The following is a 23,861-nucleotide window of genomic DNA, read 5'->3' as shown; positions in this document are numbered from 1 at the left end:
ATGGGCATTTCAACATAAAATGCAGCAAGAATTTATATTTTTAAAATAAGTTTAAAAGCAGAGCAGGCATTTGGTGCAGCAATTAAGACATCCGTCTCACGCTGCAGTGCTTGGGGTCGACTCCCAGTTCCCCTGCCAATTCTACCTTCTACTGATGCCCTGCCGTGGGCATGGGAGGCTCAGCACTCCACAGCTCCATCTGTAAAATGATCTCTTCATTCAACAATTTCCACAACAAATACTAACTAAATGAGGTCTATACACTAAGCAGTTATTTTACTTTCTGCAGAGAGAGAGAGACCGAGAGATCTTCCACCTGCTGGTCTTTTCCCTAAATATCCTCGGTAACCAAGTCTGAGTGAGGCTGAAGCCAGGAGCCTGGCACTCAATCTGGGTTCCCCTGAGGCACGAGAGCAGAAGGCTGGACAGATGTGTGCTCAGGCCTTGAAGCAGCACTGCAGTGCAGCAGGGCATCCCAGCCGTGTCTGCGCTACTGCACGACACACCTCCACCTGCTAAGCACTCAGGCAGACGCGAGTTACACAGAAGTAAAGCCACAGAAGCACACTCTTAAAAAAAAACAAAGGTGCAGGACAGGAGGAGGCGGTTGAAATATTAGAACTAATAACCTGTAAAATCTGTGAAAGACCTTTCGTTCTTCTCGTTCAGTACTTAAACGATCAAACAAGCACTTGAATGTGTAAAAAAAGTAAGACCTAAAACAACACTAACATCATATGGAACTGTTACTGAAAACCTGAGTAAGAACCCTAAAAAGTATTCACATGCCTTTTCGCCATGCTATCTGTACACCTTGGTCTATTTCACCTCAAACACCTGCACACTGCTCTGTGCGGTCCCAGGCAGTCACCTGTCACGGGCCCCACACTGTGTAGTCTCCAACTGTCTCCTGGACAATTTCTCTCTGGAATTCAAGCAGCTTCAATTCCCCCTCACCTTTGCATACATTTTTTCTCCGAGTAAACTATGTTATATAATGTAAATAACTTCTTAAACATCACAATTCACATGTGAAGTAAAGTAACCTGCATATCATTCATGCAATTACCACGTCTTACTCCTCTCTATAAACAGCAGAAAACATTAAGTGGTACTGTTTTAAAAATTGTACTTACGTGTTATTCTCACCTTCATAAGAAAATCAATAAGGTAGATAAGTGCACAATGCACGCAAAGCTTTATACTTGCCTGTTGTGAATGACTTGTAGTTCTGGGAGAAGTTGGTTCTTAAACCACTGATCAAAGTCAACACTGTCAAACAGCTCATAAGCGGCTAATCCAGCAGCATTATACACTGGGAGAAATTAAAAAAAAAAAAAATCACACACTGGACAAAGTAAGAAGCTAAACTTTCAGGACTATTTTCAATTATACAATGTGTTATTTAAGGGAAAATACAGTAATCAGGGAAATTATTTAAAGACATTGTTAGAAACACGATTTTATTCCACTGTTCTTCCTAAAATACTCCTTAATCCCTTTAAACAGAAACTTAAATTCATTTCAAAATATTAAAATCATCTTCGAAAATAATGTCCGCTTCCCAGTGGGGGCAATGCGTACCATCCACTGGTTCCGCTTGTTGCACTGCTGCCTCAGGTCTCATAAAACCCAAACCTCCATGCTCCACTTCCAAATCACCTCAATCCGGGCTCTAGCTGCGCTTCCCCTGCTGGCCACTCTGCTGTGTGACTCAGTCCTCCTGCACTCCTTCTCCTTGAACTGCTAACAAACTCACTCTTGCACATTTGCATTTTCCTTTCTGAGGAGTCTTCCCCTGTCCACACTAAAACTATCCTGTGGGTGCTACCAATTTTAGCATCATCCATCACACATGATGTCAGAACTAATCTTCTACTTACTTGACTATCTCCTCCATCAGAAAGTTCCTGGGCTATTATGTCCCAACTCCCCTAGAGACAAAATCTATTTCCAAGCAGACTCATTAAATGAATAAACATTTCTAAACAATTAAAGTTTAACATACCAGCATCTTTGATTAATAATGCATTCATATCTTCCACATTGGTTGGCCCTAAAAGAAACGCATCAGGAAATGTAAATAAAACTAGTTTTCTTTAGTGTTTTTATAAATATAATAGTTGATTTTCCTGATCCAGTTAACCACAACAAATTTCAGACACTAAACGTGTATATAAAAAGAACACTGAGCATCTTACCATCAATTAACAACACAAGGATGGGTAGAGTACTAAACAATATTTAAAACTATGATACATTTGAAAATGTTACAATAATCACAGAAATATATACTACAGCTTGCTAACTTTAATTACACTCATATTATAAAGGAAAATTACGAAAAATAGGATAAAAAGATAAATCAGAGTAAAATAAAGAATGAGTAACCCAGAAAAGAGTAAAAATATAAATTAAACGTGTTGTGACAATGGGTTGACAATAAAGTAAAAAACGTAAACAAAGCGAGAGCTACTATGAAGCATGGAAGTAACTGCATAAAAAGTTGGCAGTCTATAAGGAAAAAATCATGGTTAACACAGAAAATATAATTTGCTTAGTGTTTCTCTTCAAATAGTCAATTTCTAAGAAGTTGATCAAAGTACTTTTAATTATAAAATTTTAAGCTTACTCTTCTAGATAAACAAATTGTTCCACAACTAAAATATATATATATATATACTAAATATATACTAAACTCAAAATGCACTAAAAACCCTGCCGGTATACAGCACCTTAGAGCGCTAAGTCATTATTGTCATTGACTTATAAGTTCAGCAGACACTCTCCTAAGAACAAAAACCTAAAAGATGAGCTGTCCCCTTGCCACGAAACAAGGGCAGCAATCTCCTCCCACGGGACACTGTCTTCCTTCACTTGCAATAATTCAACCCCTTTACCCTCACTGGGAGAGTCTTGCCCCAACTAATCACACAGCCTACTTTTCCAAAGATCCCACCACCTTCTGCCTCCTGGGAGTACCTGACACCTCTGACAAAGCCCTCTTCACCCCCACAACGTCTGTTCCTATTTGTGCAGTAGTTTGTAGCTGTCCTTTTCTTTGAGGGCCTTTTTTACAGAATCGTATCATCGTAAGGCAAAACCCCAGGGTCTACACTTGAACATCATCATCTCTTCTCCCAAGACTCCCTCGATACCAACACTCCCAAACCCTCCCATCTCCAACCAGCACTAATGAAGGAAAACTCTTTCCTATCATGCAGACTCACAAGCAACAGCTTGGATCACTTTCCTTTATCTAGCACACTGATGATGTAAATGACAAAAGTTAATCAGCTAATCAATAGTTACTGAGAATGTCACGCAGTGGGAATAAAATTACGAATAAAACAAACTTGATCAATAACCTCTGGAATCTACAGTCTAGCAGAAATGTCAGAAATCCTGAGTCAGTGCTAGTTAATGTGGAAACTACTCCTTGTGTGCAAAGCGCAATAATCAAGTGTCTCAAAGTTGCTGCATCTTCCTCCCTTAAACCCATCACCTTTTCTCCCAACTGTCACCATTCTAACTGATGCTAGCATTTAGTTTAACCATCCTTTACTGCTTCCCACAACATGCTTCAAACAGTTTCATCAAGTAATCCGACTGCTGCTTTGCTTCTGCTGCCACTGTGTTTACAAGAGCAGAGCCAACTATCAGGGTCCGAGTTGTCACTCAAGGCCTGCCTCAAATGCCCTGCTTCATTAAAACACATATTTTATTTTTCAAATTCATAACCATTAAATAACATAAGAAACACTGCTCTGTACATGGTGGGCGCTCAGTCTACTTTAACTGAATAATAATTAAACAGATAGATCAAAGAACCACAAAATATGCCTAACCTTGAAGTGTCTGCATCATCTCCAGAAGCACAGGGGTGAGAGTCTGGTTATATTCATGGAATATATCTATAAACAGTACTTCAGTACAAGGCTGCAACGGGGAAGAAAGGGACAAATCCCAATTACAGACATGCTACCGTAAATAACTACAATAACTACAGTACATAATAACTACTGTAATTAAATAACTACAATAACATAAAGGACACTTTTTTCTTTAAGTTTCGAAGCGATTCCTCTGAGATGTACACTAATTCGTAAGAGAAATAACACACCTTTTTAACAGTATTACTAGGAGACAACTTTAACAAATATTTTGCCTTTGGTATGACAATTATTTCACATGAGCTTAACCAAAAGTGAAGAAAATTTCAATTTGCAAATTGAAAAGCAAATATGAAGAAAAAATCAGATGAAAATTTAGAATATAAGTACTTTCAAACAAAGCTTCTTGCAGTTCTGAACAGCTTCCTCTGATTTCACTACTAACAACAGGTGGCCTCTCTACCACACACTCCAGAAGAATTACGAATTCCCTCGTCGGTTTTTCTTTCAATACTTACCCTCAAACTGTATTTCCAAGAATCTCCTCCTGTTTCTTCCACTGCTGTAATTTAAAACAAAGCAAATTATGTTCTTCAGAAATGTAATAATGAGGTTTGCAAAAGCCCAGTTTGGAAAATAAAAATGTGAAAAACATGAACACCATCAGCAATTACTCCTTGGGAAGAAGGGCACCGACATCACTGGGTAACAGCATCACCACCACCCGAGAAACCCTTCATTTCATCACAGCAACTATTTCCCAACTTATAATTTGCCAACCTTTACAAATATTTCCTATGTTTAAAGGAAAATACTTTGACTTTAAAAAGCCTAGGGAATGCTTCACATTACAGTATTAACTATAGTGCACAATACTGAACAAATCAAAGGGGAGAGGGAAAAGGGGAAGGATGGGATGGGTGAAAGGAAAAGATGGAGGAAACTAAATGACATATTCACTAGGAAAAGAGTAAAACCAACAAAGGCTGTTCCGTTAACTAAAACTATTTCTAAGCGGCAATAAGGAGAAAGATAAATATTCCAGAATATTAAAATACTAGAAAATGTGTGCAGCCACATGAGCATCAAGCCTAAAGGATAAGCAGAGGCTACCACCTAGCCTCTACTGAAGTAACCTACACAACACATGAGGTTCTGGGTTTACATACTAAAAGATCTGATAAAATTGACACTACTTATACCTATGCCAATAAAACTCAAACTGATAAAGATGTCTCTGGACTCAGTATCATAGCCTGATAGCTAAGGTCCTCCCCTTGCATGCGTCAGCATCCCATACAGGTGCCAATTCATGTCCTGGATGCTCCACTTCCCTTCCAGCTCCCTGCTTGTGGTCTGGGAAAGCAGCCGAGAACAACCCAAAGCCTTAGGATCCTTCACCTGAGTGAGAGATCCAGAAGAAGCTCTTGACTCCTGACTTTGGATCGGTTCAGCTTCAGCTGTTGCAGCCACTTCGGGAGTGAACCAGTGGGCGGAAGATCTTTGCCTCTCCTTCTCTCTCTATAAATCTGACTTTCCAATGCTATTTTGTTTAAATTTAAAATCAGGACTTGGAGTTTGGTTCCTCCCATAGCATAGTGTATAGTTCAAGTCCCAACTCCTCTACCATCTTCCTACTAATGGCCCAAGTGCAATGGTCTCGCCAAGCACACTGAGGAGACAAGGACTGACGGCAGGGTTCCTGGCTGCTCACAGTGACTGGGTTTAATCACACCAGTTCTTCACTACAGCTTCCTACTAGTGCAGACGCGGGACGTAGCTACTGAAACTACCACGTCCATCTCATTCACATGCAGGTCCTCACTGCATTCCTGGCTCCCAGCTTTGGCACTGGCCCAACTCGGTGACCGAGGGCACTCAGGGAGCAAATCAGTAAACAGGAGCTTTCTTCTCCTTTTGATTCACAAATAAGAAAAAGTGTGTTCCCATCATTCAAATAAATATCTACTTATACAAAAGGAGAAAAGCCATGCCACAATGGAAAATTAGTTCTTACTAAAGCCTTCCGGGTCTTCTTCCCACATGGTCAGTTCCTCTTCGGTTAGCAGAAAATAGTGAGAGACTAATCTTCGACAGATCTCTGTCAAGGTAGGATACGTGAAGAATGCCATTTTAATCTTGTGGGCTTCAAGTGTTTCGGGGCTGCTATCTAGAAAAATACAATTTCCAAGTTAACTGTATGAGGTAGCACTCTACCTAAGGTACATAATCAAATAAATATTTATACAGAAGCAGCTTTCACATCTCCCAGATTTCCTCGTCCATTGTACACATGCATGTAAACCAATGCCATATAACGCAACATCCTGTTACAAGCAATCCCACTAAATAAAAGCCTTTAATGTTGTAACATAAGTGTGAGTACAGCCTACAACATAAGCTGCAGTGGTTCTTGCAGTACTCAATTCTTAAAGGATCTGAAGTCTGAAGCGCTGTAAAGGCTGTTTACTAAATGTACTGCATGCTTTCTTGGGGAAAAGCTGGTATTCACTAACTAAAGACTGCAATCCTTATCTATATTTCATATCCTTTAACAGTTTATTTTTCAGAGTAAAATAAGTGAATTTCCAAAAACTTATAACAAAAGATCAATTATTTCACAGAGTAAAACAAAGAAAAACAATTTTTGAACTACCAGTAAAGCATTACCTTCAAAATTTTTAGATGGCTTATAAGCATAATTTTTGACAATCATCTTAATAAGATTCATGCACTGGACTATGAATCGCTCAAACGTAACACCTTCACCAACGTCGGTAAAAACATAGCTTACAGAAAATTCCAGGGATCTCTGAATTAGAGGAGTAAATGAAAAGGGATGCTGATCCAAGAAGTCCAGAAGCTATAAAGAAAGAAATTAAAATGCATTTTCCCAAATTCATATTAGAACACAGTCACGCCAATTAAAACTCTTCTAATACATATTTAGCAACTGTTAGACCTGGAAAGTGTCTATATATGAAATTGTACAACTGTGATGCCCCCTCTGGGCTACATGGTTTATGATAGATTACATTAATTCTGCTTCATAAAGATTTTCAGTTCAGGGACAAAAACAAACCCACTTCATACTTCCCTGGAAAACAGTAAACACAAAGAAAAAAGTTTAAGAATATAAGATCTAGGCCTTCAAAAAGTTATAAAGCAAAAGAACTAAAAAATGATCCTTTCTTGCACAAACTGTATTTGGATTTATCAAACAGTTGATACGGGAGATTTCTTTATCAAAGAGTCCAATTAATAAAGGTAAAGAAAATAACAGAATTAGAACACCATCATTTTATAACCTTCTAATCAAATGAAGGACCCAGACAATGAAGAAAAATGGCAATTAAATTCAGAAGACAGAGGCTGTCACAGAACTGACAGCTCACTCATCCTCAGGCACACCACACAAGAGACAAGCATTGTGATCCGATGGAACCAACTAGCAGGCATTCTGTTTATGCCTATCCAAAGTGCACCAAAAACAAAAATAAATAAAAATCCACATCTCAATGATATTACACCACCAAATCATACTACAAAGTTATAAGAAACAGAAGGGCAAGGGAGGATGCAAAGGAATATGTTGAATGATATCTAGGGATATAAGATTAATCCAAGATGCAGAAAAATCTACTGGAACATGAAGACTGGAAAAATGACACTATTTCACCCAAATTCACATAAAGCAGTGAAAAATTTATAAAACAATCAGAGAAATCTGAAACGTGATATTTTGATACTAAGAAATTCATTGTTATTTTGAGCCATAACGATTATGCCAAAATCTTTTTTTCTTTCTCTTTCTTTGTGTATTTGTTTTTATGGTAAAGGCAACCTGACAGAGACAGAGTGGGCTTCCATCTGCCACTTCACATCCCAGACGTCCAAAACACCAGGCGAGGCAGAATCCAGGCTGTGGGAACTACAGCAGGCTCTCCCACATGGGTAAGAGGGACGCAGGTGTTTGAATAATTGTCACAATTTATATAAAAAAGAAAATGTGTCTGTGTGTGAGTGTGCATAATAAAGACACAAGCTTTTGAGGTGGGAGCCTGGGACAGCAGCCAGACGTCCTTGGTATATTCACAAGAGCAGCAGAGTGCCTGGGGATAAAGTGCACCCTAAGTGTCAGCAGGTGACACCGTGCTCCCAGCCACCTTTCTAAGGAAGCTGCACTAAACTCCTTCCAGGCCCCTTCCTTCAGCCTTGCCCAGTCACGGCTGTCACAGGCACCAGAGGGTGAACCGCAGGATGCAAGATCTCTATCCGCCCATCTCTCCAAAAAAGCAAATATCTTCAGGAAAAAAATCAAAAACAAAAACAAAAAACCAACTTCATTGCTTAAAAACAAATACTCAAATCTTTTACAGTTATATTACGGAATATCTGGGGTTTGCTTGCGGGGAAGGGGAATCTTTTCTGCCAAGGCCTTCGAGATACACATAACATCTTTCATGGACCACACAAAACCATCCACTTACAATCTAGCCTGTTGGGGCCAGAGTGGTGGCACAGCATGCTAATCATTTGGCTTGCAAGCACAGGTATCCCATACTGGATACCAGTTCATGTCCCAGCTGCTCCACTTCTGATCCAGCAACCTGCTTATGGCCTCCAAAAGTAGCAGAGGATGACTCAAGTCCTGGGCTCCTGCACACCCATGCGGAAGACCAAAGGAAGCTCCCAGCCCCAGGCTTTGGAGCAGCTCAGCCCTAACCATTGCAGCTGGTTGGGGAGTGAACCAGCAGATGGAAGATCTTTCTCTTCTTTGGAAAAAAAAAAAAAAGCTGCCTTTCAAATAAAAATAAACAAATCTTTACCCAAAAAATCAACCTTCTGCACAGCTTGACTATATTTCAAGTCCCGCCTGCCACCTGCCACTGTCTGAGCAGAGTCAGACCAAGTGATTGTGCAGACCTTATGCAGTCGAGAAACCAGCCACTCCCAGCCCTGCAGTAATCAGGAACCATGGCAAAGGAAACACACGGGTCCAACAGGATGGACCTTGACCATATGCTGATAACTGCTCATGAGGATTCAGTTATTCAATTCTATTTAGAGGTATAATTCAAATGTTCCAATTTCCAAATTCCAAACTTTTATGCTTATTAGAGTACTAGATCATAAACACTAATTTCATACATGAAACTGTTTTTCAGAAAAGAAAAATACTATAGATAACATCTATGACATTAAGTAAGAAATTGAAAGAACTGGAAAAGAAAAATTCAGTAGTAGAATAATCAACGTGGCCCCGAAAACAGACTAGCCAAATTTAGTTCATAAATTCATACATTTCAGTTATATAACTGACATATCACACTGGGGCTACTGAAAGTAAAAATATGGGGCTGATTTTGTGGCTCAATAAGTTAACGTTCCACATGTGGATGCTGCTTCATGTTCTGGATACTCTTACTTCCAATCCAGCTCCTTGCTTACAGGCTGAGAGAACAGCTGAAGATGGCTCTTTGAGCCCTGCACCCACATGGGAGAGCCGGAAGTTACTAGCTGCAGATCAGCTCCATTCTACCTGCTGTGGCCATCTGTGGAGTAAACCAGCAAACAGAAGATATCTGTCTCTCTGTCTCTCTCTCTCTTTCTCCTGCTCTCTGCAAATCGGCTTTCCAAATAAAATTAAGCAGGTCTTTAGAAGATTGAGGGAAAAAAAAAAAGCAAGGATGTGGGCAAGTTTCTGTGACAGCTCCACTGACAAACTAGGTCATCCCCTTTCACTTTCTTGCATCTTTTAACTTAAAACATGTGAATCAATTTTCCAGAGAATTAGGCAGGCTTTGCCACTGAGGTTACCTGCAACATGAGAAAGGAGAACAATACACACTAACGTCAACAACCAGAGAAAAAAGAAGCTTCAGTTAGAGTCACATAAGCACACTCAGTCCCCAGTACCTGCTGAGTGCAGAGAGCCCCACAGCAGTTCTCATTCCTCGAATCCAGTTTTTCATGGTTCTACCAATCTTTCAGACCCAAATTTCATAGAAATTAATGTTTTATGAGACATTTTTCAGAAATGTACACACTATCTAGCACATTATACCTATAAATCTATTCGAAAGATACGATATTGATGATTATAATCTGATTGTTCTGAACACACTTGCTGACACAGGACCTGCTACACTCCCTGCTGACTCCAGTGGGTGTAAGAATAAAGAACCACAGAGGAATCAACCGCCCTAGCATGTGCCTCACTGATTTTTTTTTCCACAGCAAAGCAATTTATGTATGTTACATAAATGCAACGTACATTCTGAAGGCTTTAAAATATTAAGGTGATTTTTAGTTTTACAGAGTAAGAAGGTATGTTTCTTTATGCCAAAAGTGAAACTGATATTATGAAAACATCATTTTGCCTCCTAAATTTCAGTGTATGCATTATTTTTGAGAAAACAAACAAGGTAAAAAAGAAAAAACAACTTACCACTTTAGTAAAGAGAATGATGGTCTTTTCCAATCTATCTCTACATACATTATCTGCAGTTATATTTCTACCTGTTAAAATAATTTCAAATATTACTATACATTTTAAGTCTATAAGTTCACAATTCAAAAATTTTACAAACATAATATTTCTAATATTTTTGCATATTTTACACAATAAATTATTTACAAAATTTGCACTTAGGAACAAACATAATCCTGAGTGGCCACATTGTGCAAAAATGACCCTTTAATATAAGCTAGATCCATTTTAAAGAAAAATGCTATCAATCTGGTGGCAAGCATTTGAGAGAAGTTAAGACACCCAAATCTCAGATCAGAATGCTTTGGTTCCTGCCAATTCTGACTCCAGGAAGTATCGGGGATGGCTCAGAGTAGCTGAGTTCCTGCCACGCAAGAGACATGGACTGGGTTCTAGCCTCTTTGCTGCAGCCTTGGCCAGAACCAGAAACTGTACTCTTCCTGTCTCTGTCTCTCAAGTAACTAAATCAGCACTGGGTTAGAGCAAGTTACCACCCTCTGCATGCAACGCCAGCATCCAGTATCAGAACACGGATTCAAGTTCAAACCGGAGCCCCCGCTAATGTGCCTGAGAAGGCAGCAGAAAATGAACCACCGATGAGGGTGTCACTCTTGAGAGACCCAGATAGAGTTCCTGGCTCTGAGCTTCAGACTGGAACATCCCTACCCATGTCCACCATTGGGGAATGAACAGCCAGAGAAAAGATCTCTCCTTCTCTGCATCACTCTACCTTTCAAACAAATAAATGTTTTAAAACCAGTGACACCAAATCAAGTAAAGCCACCACTTGCAATCCTGGGATCCCTAATGGACAATGGTTCAAGTCACAGCTGCTCTACTTTCAAAGTAGCTCCTTGTTAGTGACCTGGGAATATCAGTGGAAGAACACCGTAAGTGTTTAAGTTCAGGCCACTCATGTGGGAAACCTAGAGTAAACGTCTGGCTTCTGTCTGTGCAGTGGACGGCATGCCCAGATGCACATGGGAACATAACAGATCACTGAGGTCAGCAGAGGATGTCTACTACCATGGAGAGCAGAACAAACTGGACAACTCTTCCGGGCAAGCTTCAATAGCAAGTATCTGTGCAAGTGGAAACTCTAAGGTAGACTATGTCAGTCAATGAACTTTGGAAGGATTTCCTCAACTTTAAAGCAATGAAATCAACAGCATCTCAGAACAATCCAAAACCACTTAAACAGTACCCTCAGACCATGCTCCACATCGGGGACTTGGGATAATACTCAGTGACGGTTCCACATCCTCGGGTACTGGTGTGGTTAGGCTTCCAAGAGTGGTCCTCTCACCCTTTCCACAGATACTAGGAAAGGAAGACTGGAAGCAATTGTATCACTCCCTCCTCCTTTTTTAAACATTTATTTATTTTTATTGGAAAGGCAGATTTACAGAGAGAAGCAGTGACAGAGAGAAACATCTTACAGCTGCTGGTTCATACCCCCAAGTGGCTGCATCAGCCAAAGCTGAGCCAACCCGATGCCAAGAGCTTCTTTTGGATTTCCTGCATGGGTGCAGGCCCCAAGGCCTTGAGCTGTCCTCGATTGCTTTCCCAAGCCACAAGCACAGAGCTGGATGGGAAGTGCAGCAGCTAGGACATGAACTAGCACCAACATAGGATCCCAGTGTGTGCAAGGTGAGGATGTAGTCACTAGGCCAACAAGCCAAGCCCAGAAGCCGTTGTCTCAACCACTTTTCCCCATTCCTTGGCACTTCCCAGATAATCCGTGGTCCACATGGGTATGCATCCTTCTCAACTGTATGAACATCATCAAAAAGAACTCTATTATGAAGAAAGGAACTTTCTGACTTCTGGTTTTGGACTAGCCCCATTCTGGACCTGGTGGCTATAAAAGCAATGAACCAGGGGATGGAATCTCTCACTCTCTCTGTCTCTCTCTCTTTCTCTCTCTCTCTCTCTCTCTCTCTGTGACTCTCAAAATAAAGAGATCTTTTTTTAAGAAAAAAGCAAAATAAATATTTCTAAAAAGGGCAGCAGTTTTAGAAATGAATCATGAAAACGCAGAGACTAAATCACATAAAATGTTTTCCAAGCAACTTAACATGATCAGGTAACAATAAACCCATCATTTGTAATACTTCAGATGAATTTCTTTGATAAGTTCCCTCGTATAATTAATTTCTGTACATCTAGTCCACGAGTACATGAACTACTATGTATTCTCTAATGAAATTTTATATTGTTTTGTCATTTATATCATTCCCTTCTCCCCAAGATGTCTTCTTTTTTTCCAGTGTAATTCCCACAAGGAACATCAGAAAAAAATTGACTTTTAGAAAATAGTTTATGTAAGGAATTCATCTTAGTAACCTACACATATATATATTAGCCACGACAGTGCCTGCAACAAGCTCAATGTCTTTCTATTTGACAACAACAAAACACAGCCAGCAGCTCACACAGACTGACTAGACTCAGACATCTTCTCAGGGCAGGAACCTCCCAAACACACAAGCGCATACGCAGTGGGAATCCTCGGGAAAAGTGCTTAAAATACACCAGCAGCAAAACCAGCCCAAACGTAGCCAGCAGGTTAATGAACAGAGACCACGGACAGAACAAAATTGTCACTTAGAGACGTCATCAGGATACATAAGCGAGCCCACCGAAGTCTGAACAAGCAGGTGGAATACAGTCTGCGTGTTCACAAAACATGACTGCCAGGACCTGCCCATATAAGGCAGTAGCAATGGAAATAGAGAAGAAAGCAGGACAAAAAAGAAGATGCAGCTGAAAGAAGTTTCCTCAGGGTTGGTAATGGGAAAGCTGCTGCCTGCAGAGTTGGCTGCCCACACGGGTGACAGATCGAGACCTGGCTGCAGCACTTCGGCCCCAATTCCCTGATAAAAGCACCTGGGAAAGCAGGAGAGGGTGAAAGTCCTTGTGGCCCTGGACACACATGGGGGAGAACCAGAGGGAGCTTTGGGCTCCCAGCTGAAGCCTGGCACAGCCCTGGCCACTGGGATGATTTGGGGAGTGAAGCAGACAATGAGAGATCTTTCTCTCTCTTCACTTTCTCTCTCGATCCTTCTCTCTCTGTCTCTACTTATAGCATTTAAATAAATTAAATAAACCTATTTTTTTTAAAAAAAAAAAAAGGCTTCCTATATAATTCGCATGACAGGGTGGTATGTCACACAAAGCTATTAATTTCAGAAAGTTAGTTATCGATATGTAAGAAACTAATTTTAGCCACATACAGGATCTCTGCAGAAACCAAGAGCTGACTCAGAAAATTCAAATAACAGCACGCTCAGATGAAACACTTTCTCCAGAGATGTATCTGCATCCTTGTTAGCCTATCATTTATTCAAGCTATTAGTAAATAAAGTAAGGGAAGTCAAGAGTCTAAAGTAAAAAATACTGCGACAAAAGTACTTACTGCATTCCAGAAACTGTTTTAAACGTTCAAATATTCCATGCAAAAAACCCTGAAAAAGAATATATTTTGAAGTACTTCAACTTACTCTGTTAGGAGCATTGACCTTGCGCATGTTTCATTTTCTCAAAAACAAGAAAATATATATAGCACATCATTTCAAGCAATCAGCTTTAGAAAAATAAAATAAAATAAAAAATACCTAATTATAAACAAGTCTTATCCAAGAAACAGACCAGCATTTTACACCTTTAATATCTCATTTCAGATTTAAATATTTTGCTATAAAATTATTTATTACTGTTTTTCACCTGCTATATTTCCCTCCACAGGCCTCACTATCCCTACACATACTGTTTATCAATGCAGTATGGAGTTGCTTCTGTTAGAATACAAGGTCTTTGAAAGATACAACTTGACTATGTTTGTAGCACAAGAGAATCCAGAAGAGTGTCTGGCATTTATAGATACTTAAAAATACATAAATGTAACCAATTATGGAAAACACATGTTCTCAACTGCAATATTAGCCCTCAGATACCACAAAAGCAATATTATATACTATGTTTTTAAACACAGAAGATATATAATTTTAAAACACAGGGTTACACAGTAGCATCATTTTTCCCAAGAGATTTTTGTGTTTCCGTGCTGGGGTCCGTGCAGTAGGTGTGGATGACACGAAGGTGTGCAGAGAACAGCTCCCTGCCTGGCAGGGCCCAGGGAGCTTCCAGCTGTTTGGCAGGGCCCGGTGGATTTCTCCCTGACCACCTTGACACTGTCTCACCCCCGTTTGCATGGACACTCAAGCGCCCCACTAAGAATTCTGTAATCTACTGAGGCATTGTTGTTGGCCCCTGTGAGATGGTTTTTGCAACTGATGTGAGCTTGAGAGTCAATGTCACCGATAACGTCTTGGTGAATGGGCCTTTGACAATTTACACACAGGAGCACAATTAAGCCCATGCCATTTTTGGACACCTTATTGGGTACTTAACCATTGTCTTAGAATTTGGCCCAGACATGTAGCACACCTTCTGGGAAAGGGCTTGATAAATAGCCTAAATATTAATGCAAGTGATGGAAGTGAGGGCTGAACTGTTTTGGCAATAAATATATTTATTGTGATCTCAAAGGTCAATCTGTCTTTCAGTTTCTTTGGAGCATAGAAAATGTAGCTGTTTTAGCCACCTTCAAAATTTTTTAAATAGAGGAAACACAGGGTGACTTTATTAACATCATAGAGATATACTTTTGATTATTGTTTGATTGTTTATGAGGTGTAGAGCCTGCCGTTGTAGGAGGATTTAATGTTTGAAACTTTTTGTCTTAGATTATTATGTTTTTTCCCTTTTGATGTATTTCTCCCACTAAGTGATAGATAAGTTGTGAAAATAAAATGTAGTAGGAATATATTACTGATTCGCAAGTAACCATCTGTGCCTTGGCCCACCTGGTTGACCATGAAGTAAAAAATAAAATAATGAAACATCTGTGCATACCCACTTACTCATGAAGTAAAAATAGAACAATCAAATGATTGTGCAGAGGCTTGTGATATGCCTAAGTAAATAAAAAGGACAGCTTCTTCTTGAGCTCAAGCAAGAAAGTGACAGTGTCTGTGTCTTTCTTTATCGCCGACTCCACACACCCTTCTCGAGCTCCGAACTCAGCTGGAGCTGGACTCCGGCACTTCCGTTCTGTCTCTCATGTGTTGGTTACTCAGTGGCACGTGTTTTTCATGGTGCTGTAGGTTGTTGTTGTTGTTGTGGCTGTTCTACCTCATATCAGTTGTTGATCTTGTTTCCTGGCCTCTCAATTATGGAAATGTACAGTGATGGAGTACTGGGATCTACCCTATCCAGATGTGGGGATATAATGGAACATGCATCCCTGCTTCCAGACGAAAGATGGATTCCCAGTGAAACTGTTGGACATGTGTAAACAATGGGATGCTGGACTGGCTGACATTGTCTGTACCAGCAATGTCGGGGTACATATAAATAAGAGACTGATTGAAGTCCTTATGAAGGACTATACCATTGTAGCAAAATGGGGAAAAATCTGTCGGAAGGTGGAAGTTTGTGGGGGGGAGGGGGAATCCCAGCCTGTATGAAATTGTACCACAAATTTAAAATTCAACATAAAAATGTATTAAAAAGAAACAAAAGGATATTGTAAAAACAGTTTTAATACGAATCTAAGCATAATAGATACCTTTGTAACAGCAGATTTTTATGTACAAACATAAAAGATGTCACACGAGCTTTTGGCAAGTAAGATGCTCTAGTACGTCAAAAACGTCGCCTAGCCAGCTGGCATGATGGTTCACTGTGCTGTACCTCAGACAGCAAATGTCAAGATCTCATATGGGTGCTGATTTCTGTCTTCTGTCTGCTCCACTACCCATCCAGCTCCCTGCTTGTGCCCTGGGAAAGCAATCGAGGATGGCCCAAAGCCTTGGGACCCTGCACCCACGCCACGTGGGAGACCCGGAAAAATACCCTGGCTCGTGAATTTGGATCGGCTCAGCTCCAGCCTTTGGAACCACATGGGGAGTGAACTAGCAGATGGAAAATCTTTCTCTGTCTCTCCATCCCCTTTTCTTTTTAATTTTATTACTTTTTTCAGAAAGGCAGATTTTAAAGACAGAAAGAAAGGTCTTCCATCTGCTGGTTGAGTTCCCAAGCGGCTACAACAGCCAGACCTGAGCCTATCCAAAGCTAGGAACCAGGAGCTTCTTTCAGTCCTAACACATAAGTTCAGGACTCCAAGGCTTCAGGCCATCCTCTACTGCCTTCCCAGGAAACAAGCAGATGGAAGGAAAGTGGAACAGCCGGGACACAAACTGCCCATATGGGATTCCAGCACTAGGAAAGCAAGGATTGAGTTACCAAGCAATCACTCTGGATCTTTTTCCTTCTCTCCTTAAAACTGCTTTTGTGAGCCTGGCACAGTAGCCTAGTGGTCCTCACCTCACATGTGCCAGGATCCCATATGAGTGCTGGTTCTAATCCCAGTGGCCCCACTTCCCATCCAGCTCCCTGCTTGTAGCCTGGGAAAGCAGTCAAGGATGGCCCAAAGCCTTGGGACCCTGCACCTGCATTAGAGACTCAGAAGCAGCTCCTGGCTCCTGGCTTCGGACTGGCTCAGCTCTGGCCATTGCAGCCACTTGGGAAGTAAATCAGTTCTGTCTTTCCTCTCTGTACATCCTACTCTCCAATAAAAATAAATAAACCTTAAAAAAGAAAATTATTGCCTTTCCAATGAGATATAAATCAATCTTTTAATAAGTTAATTAATTAAATTTTTTCTAAAAGACCAGCAGTCATTCCCATGTGGAAGACTCAGAAGTAGCTCCTGGTTCCTGGCTTTGAATCAGCTTGGCTCCTGCTGCTGCAGGCATCTGGGGAGTGAATCAGAGGATGGAAGATCCTTCTCTCTGTAACTCTTTCCATTAAAAATAAATAATTTTTTTTTAAAGTTTACTAAAGTTGATGGACTTCAAGTTATCAAAGAACCAGAAATTTACATAATTGTGCACAGCTGGCTAATCTGAAGTCCAAATAAACTAATTTAACTAATAATATACAGAACGTGGGAGGAAAAACACAAAATCACCACTAAATGGTAATTTGCAGAATAATGAATTGCTAATCTCAATACAAAAATCATGAGCTCCTTTAACCCTCACAGTACGCAATGAAGTAAGAACTATTATTCCATCTACAAGCACAATAAAGGAAACCAGATATCAAAGTTAGCTAATTCACCCAAGACCACCATAAATACATGAATCTCTATTTTTTTTTAAAGATTTATTTCCTTTTATTAGAAAAGTAGATTTGCAAAGAGAAGGAGAGACAGAAAGATCTTCCATCCACTGCAGGATCCCAAGGCTTTGAGCCGTCCCTGACTGCTTTCTCAAGTTGTAAACAGGAAGCTGGATGGGAAATGGAGCAGCCAGTTCCTCATTTTATTGTCCCGGTCTTCTTAGGAGCTTTTCAGGTAGATGGATTGCTCACCAGTAATTTTCCACTCTAAATAAGCCTTCCCTTTAAAAATGAGCCATACATTTTTCTCTATATATACAGATTCTACAAGCAGCAGAAAAACTACATTTCCCTTTAAACACATGAAGACTAACCAAAAAGATGCCTAGGATATGAACAACGCTCTACAATAGACCTTGAAATATTTATAATAACATCCCAATTAAAGGAGTAATTTAAATTAACATTCTCTACCTGCCAGGGCATCCTGACAAGTTTCCTGGGGTTATTTCCTCTGCAAACAGCAATTTGGTCCGTTCTCACAGAAAGGATACCACAACACACAAAGAATGGTAAGAGATTTAAAAAAAAAAAACCTAAATGGCTTCTTAGTAAAACCTGCATTAAATCAGTTTCAAGAAAATAATATATTAAAAATATTCAAGATAATACTAAGCTCTGTTCCAAAATCATAAAAAATAAATCACTCTGTCACTTACCATCACTTCCATATTCTTGTGTGGCTCCACAAATCCATTAACAGTCAATTTACGTAACACTGAAAAGCAAGATGAAATCTTTACTTGAATTTTATTTCATTATGTCTTATTCTATCAAAATCACAATCATAATAAAGACAGAATTACTAAACCTAATCAAGCCTGAAGATTCACCTGATAGAATTCTTTCGTTTACTAAATAGGGAAAACAAGCCTAGGTCACATGTGATCGGTGACAAAGCACCTAGAGCAGTGTTGTTGCTGACTGTAAACTGGTATTTATGAAATTACACTTCAAAATTCCATTTAATTTGGGATCACTGCTGTGGCGTAGCGAACAAAGCCACTACCTCTGACACTAGCATTTCACAGGAGCAAGAGTTCATGTGTGACTGTTCCACTCAGAACCCAGCTCTCGGCCAATGGGCAGGCAGGGATCAACAGAAGATGATTCCAAAGCTAGGAGTGCAGCTGCCCGCGCGGAGACTCAGGATTCCAGAAGTTCCCGGCTTCTTCCCAGCCCGCCACTGCAGTCACTTGGAAAGTGAACCAGCAGATAAAATGTCTCTCTTTCTCTTTTCTCCATCTTCCTCTCTAATCCAGCCTTTCAAATACATTTTTTAAATTTAGTTTAACTTACACGACCGCTGCTACTTCTTACCTGCAATAATTGAAACTGAGAAGTCTTCAACAAGGTTGAGCTAGGACTCAACGTAACCCAGGACCTCACTTAGTTTAAGCTACAGTAAATTAAACACCAATATCTCCTTGAAAGAATATAAAAAAATAAATATTTTTCCAAATCTGAAAAACTGAGCTATGGTACAAGTTTGACACTTGATGTTAGCCAAAAGGCTTAGAAGCGATTGTACTCAACTATAAACACTGTACTTATTAACACTGGCAAACTAGGGCCCATAGATAGGTGGGATAGATTTAAAGCCACAGCAAGATGGAAATCCTTGCTCCAGACTCTAGTTAGTTGCTTTGCACTATCCCAGGTCTCACTTCCTTAACTATAAATGCCACTTCATACAAATTTGTTACAGGTTCCAATGGTATAATTCAGCAACATTTCAGTAACAAAAATGATGACGGCCTAAGAGACAGAGTGACAGATGTTTTACTAAATAGGCACTGCTCTCTATGTTGTGCTGAAGAATTATCTTCTAGAGTGGTCAGTGGGGAACATCTGGCTCGCAGGCAGGACTCAAAGTTCAATCAATCCATTGCAGGTTAATTTTTGTTGTTGTTGTTGGCTTTTTTAAGTGCTTTATTTTGATAATCTTTACATAGTTGATTAGGGCACAAAGCGTCAAGGGGTACAGGAAAGACTATTCTTTCCACATTATAGCTTTTTTGTTTGTTTGTTTCTGTATCTGGGGTAAATGGGGAAATAAAGAGAGAAGCATCGCCCAACCTCCCACCCATCCCAGGTCCCTGATGTGGGGCATGCTCTGTGGGTCCTATAGCAGGTTAGGTTTTTTTTAAAGATTTATTTATTTTTATTGCAAAGTCAGATACACTGAGAGGAGGAGATACAGGAAGATCTTCCTTCCAATGATTCACTCCCCAAATGACTGCAACAGCCACTGCTGCGCCGATCCGAAGCCAGGAGCCAGGAACTTCCTCTGGGTCTCCCATGCAGGTGCATGATCCCAAAGCATTGGGCCATCCTAGAATGCTTTCCCAGGCCACAAGCAGGGAGTGAGATGGGAAGCGGGGCTGCCGGGATCAGAACCAGCACTCATATGGGATCCCGGCGTGTTCAAGGCGAGGACTTTAGCTGCTAGGCCACGGCACTGGGCCCAGAGCAGGCTAATTTTTGACACTGATGATTCTGGTGCCCAAATGGCGATATAGGCAAATGGCCCTTGTCAGAGCAAAAGGGTTTCCCACCACGGAGTAGAAAGTACTCATAAGAAGTCTAAAGATGGGCCCGGCGCTAGAGCAGTGTTGTTGCTGACTGTAAACTGGTATTTATAAAATTACACTTCAAAATTCCGTTTAATTTGGGATCACTGCTGTGGCGTAGCGAACAAAGCCACTACCTCTGACACTAGCATTTCACAGGAGCAAGAGTTCATGTGTGACTGTTCCACTCAGAACCCAGCTCTCGGCCAATGGCGCAAGTGGTTAAGGTCCTCACCTTGCACACCCGGGATCCCATATGGGCGCCAGTTCTATCCCGGCAGCCCCTCTTCCCTTCCAGCTCCCTGCCTGTGGCCCGGGAAAGCAGTCCAGGACAGCCCAAAGCTTTGGGACCCTGCACCCGCGTGGGAGACCCGGAAGAGGCTCCTGGCTTCGGATCGGCATAGCATCGGCCGTTGCGCTCACTTGGGGAGTGAATCATCGGACAGAAGATCTTCCTCTCTGTCTCTCCTCTCTGTATATCTGCCTTTCCAATAATAAAAATAAAAAAAATAAATCTTTAAAAAAAAAGAAGAAGAAGTCTAAAGATGGTGTGTTAAAAATAGATTTACATTCTGACTGTCCACAGACTTTCTTTCAGTTTGAAACCAGTGATTATATTCAACTCTGAAGTTGGGACAGAATCATATGAGAAAATCAGGCTTCGCTTATCCTGAAGCTGCTCTTCCTCACCGAGGACTCTGCTCTTCATTCCTTCATTACATAATAACTTCCACTCTCCTTCAACATTTTGGTTTAGCAGTCTGCTGCAGTGGCTCAAATGGTTACTCCTCCCCCTTCAAACACCAGGATCCCATATGGCCACCAGTACTTGCTCTAGAAGATGGCCAGAGCTTTGGAATCAGCACCCAAATGGGAGACCCAGAAGACTTTCCTGACTTCTTGCTTTGGATAGGTTCAGCTCTGGCTGTTGCAGCCATTTGGGGAGTGAATCAGCAGATGAAAGCTCTTTCTTTACTATCAAAACCACTTGAGCAAGACCCTTTGAACATGTGCCACATCAGGGACCTGGGGTGGGTGGGAGACTGAGTGGGGCTTCTCCATAAAATCCCCCTTTACCTCAGATACAGGAAGGAAACAATGTGGAAATAATAGTCTTACCCACTTTCCTGTAGCCATTGAACCTTTTTACCCTAATTAACGATGTAAAGATTGTCAAAAGTATAATAAAAAAAATGGAAAACGTTAAAAAAAAAAAGATCTTTGTGCCTCACCTCTCTGTAAATCTGCCTTTTCAATAAAAATAAATTTTAAAATTCTGAAAATTCTTTAAATTTAGCATTAAATAGGGTATCTCACACACCACTGTCTATAAATAGCCTTAAATTCCTCACTCTAATTCTTTATGAGCAACCATTCCTTTCCAAAGGAAATGGTTTTAGTTTCTGCCTTATGGACATTTTCAAAACCATTCCCCTGGCTTGCATAACCACGTAGATTGCACCTGCCAATGATCACACATTTGTTCACAGGTTTCATCAACGCACTGGTAGCTCAGGGCTGAAGCAGCCACTGTTTGGGTAATGCAGGAGATGCATCAGGGTACGGTGCATAATAGAGGGCACAATGGCTCCATGAGCTAATTCTACTCTTAACAACTGCCAGGATTCCATATGAGTGTCGGTTTGTGTCCCAGCTGCTCTGCTTCCCTTCCAGCTCCCTGCTTGTGGCCTGGGAAAGCATTAAAGGACAGCACAAAGCCTTGGGACCCTGTATCACCATGGGAAACCTGGAAGAAACTCCTGGCTCCTGGCTTCAAATTAGTTCAGCTCTGCCTGTTGTGGGCACTTGGGGAATGAATAAGCAGATAGAAGATCTTTCTATCGCTCCTTCTCTCCTTCTTTCCGGAAATATGCCTTTCTACTAAGAATATATCTTTACTTAAAAAAAAAAAAAAAAGAGAGAGAGAGAGAGAAAGTACATAATGAAACTCCTGAGTACTAAGCTGAGTATGATTAAGTGAAATGATAAATAAAACTGACAATGCAAAATGACGTGTAATATGACAGACATGTGGGCAGCGTGGTATCACATTAAGAAAACTAAAATCACCTTCAGAACCAGAACAGGAGGGACTGGAAAAGAACGAGAATAAAACAGGTGTATTTGTGCGTGTATGCGACTGAAAAAGGAAGGAAAAAAATAAAACCCTGTAAATACATTCATCAAGGCAAACAGCTCAGACAAGTTCAAACAGAAACTTCCACCACGGGAATGCTGACAAGCTGAGCCGGAGGCACCACAAGAGAAATGGAGCTCATCTCAGAGAAGACGGCTGTAAGGTAGAGCTGGTGCACACCATAAGGACAGAACTTAATGAAAGTTGGTAAAACAATAAAGCTAAGCGCCCAGAATGAAAAAACTAATCAGAAATACACAGTGGAAGCTCTTGAATCATTTTCAGAGCTTAATTCTTTGAAAAGATTTAATTATTGCAAAGTCAGATACACTGAGAAGAGGAGAAACAGAGAGGAAGATCTTCCTCCCGATGATTCACTCCCCAAATGACCGCAACAGCCAGTGCTGTGCTGACCTGAAGCCAGGAGTCAGGAGTTCATCCAGGTCTCCCACAAGGGTGTAGGATCCCAAGGCTTTGGGCCATCTTCGACTGCTTTCCCAGGCCACAAGCAAGGAGTTGGACCGGAAGCGGGGTTGTCAGGATTAGAACCAGTGCCCAGCACATTCAAGGTGAGGACTTTAGCCGCTAGGCAACCACGCCAGGACCCTCAGAGCTTCATTTTAAGGTCACAGGAATGTGAATGAAACTTAAGACTATCCACTGCAACTGGCGGTGTGAGCTTTCCTAAGATAAAGGGGGTCAAGGAAGAGCGAGTCTCACAAAAAAGAACAAACTACAAATAAGCCTTACTTTTTAGTGCAGTGGAAACCATTAAACCCACTGGAGAAGCCAGCTGGGATACACAGTTTCAAAAATAAACACACCAAGTAGAATTGTACCTTTTAATGACAGCAGAGTTCGTTCTAGTGAACTAAGAACTGCAGATTCATTGCCTGAAGAAACTTGCTGCAGGAATGTGTCAGTATGGTGATTCCACAGAGAACAGGCAAAACTATAAATTCCAGATGCTAGCTGTAAAGAAGCAGCAATAAATTTGTTCATGATACATTCATTGCACTAAGAAATAAGAATATAAAATACATTTTGTTTTTATAACTAAGCATATCTTTTCAGTGAAATTTAACATGCAGTATTTATAGAAAATGTTTCTTAGCCACATTGCAAAGTATACTTTACAACTGATCCACACCTACACCCATTGATGCACACACAGAAATCTAAACTGCTGCTTTCTTGAAGGAATACTTGGCCTGCACTGCAGCATGACCCTACTCATCCATCTGTTTCCTGCGCTGGGCTGCCAGAAGCCACTCTCACCACATCTCCAGTTTTAAAGAGAGAGAGATCAGGTGGGTCCCGGGCGTCTCATGCCCGGATCCCATACGCCCGCCATCATGGGCACATGGTGAGCCGGGCCAGGGCGGCCAGGGTGCCATTATTGTCAGGCTTTGCCTGCTGGCCGCCCAGCAGGGGAGCTCTGGGATTTTGGTGGTTTGAATTGCTGCTTATGTGGCTCCACGTTGAACCTGATGTGTTTCTGCGAGGTGAATACATCC

The 23,861-nt window shown here is 40.9% G+C and overlaps 1 protein-coding gene across 1 annotated transcript in view; it reads right to left on the bottom strand.

The window, feature by feature from the left end:
* IPO11 (importin 11) overlaps positions 1 to 23,861 on the bottom strand; it is a 140,431-nt gene that overhangs the window by 81,085 nt on the left and 35,485 nt on the right. Inside the window, exons 6-15 of the mRNA XM_040977596.1 lie at positions 23,184 to 23,316; positions 18,294 to 18,352; positions 13,805 to 13,853; positions 10,345 to 10,415; positions 6,564 to 6,756; positions 5,911 to 6,063; positions 4,412 to 4,455; positions 3,849 to 3,939; positions 2,009 to 2,056; positions 1,210 to 1,315 (exon numbers count right to left, since the gene is read on the bottom strand). Coding sequence (XP_040833530.1) covers positions 1,210 to 1,315; positions 2,009 to 2,056; positions 3,849 to 3,939; positions 4,412 to 4,455; positions 5,911 to 6,063; positions 6,564 to 6,756; positions 10,345 to 10,415; positions 13,805 to 13,853; positions 18,294 to 18,352; positions 23,184 to 23,316 — 947 coding nt within the window. The remainder of the gene's footprint in view (positions 1 to 1,209; positions 1,316 to 2,008; positions 2,057 to 3,848; positions 3,940 to 4,411; positions 4,456 to 5,910; positions 6,064 to 6,563; positions 6,757 to 10,344; positions 10,416 to 13,804; positions 13,854 to 18,293; positions 18,353 to 23,183; positions 23,317 to 23,861) is intronic.

The sequence above is a fragment of the Ochotona curzoniae genome, unplaced genomic scaffold, assembly GCF_017591425.1.
Source record: "Ochotona curzoniae isolate NIBS_2020 unplaced genomic scaffold, NIBS_Ocur_1.0 contig_2754, whole genome shotgun sequence".
NCBI classification, from domain to species: domain Eukaryota; kingdom Metazoa; phylum Chordata; class Mammalia; order Lagomorpha; family Ochotonidae; genus Ochotona; species Ochotona curzoniae.
Note: the sequence above shows the minus strand (reverse complement) of the source record. Positions and strands in the feature narration are given on the sequence as shown.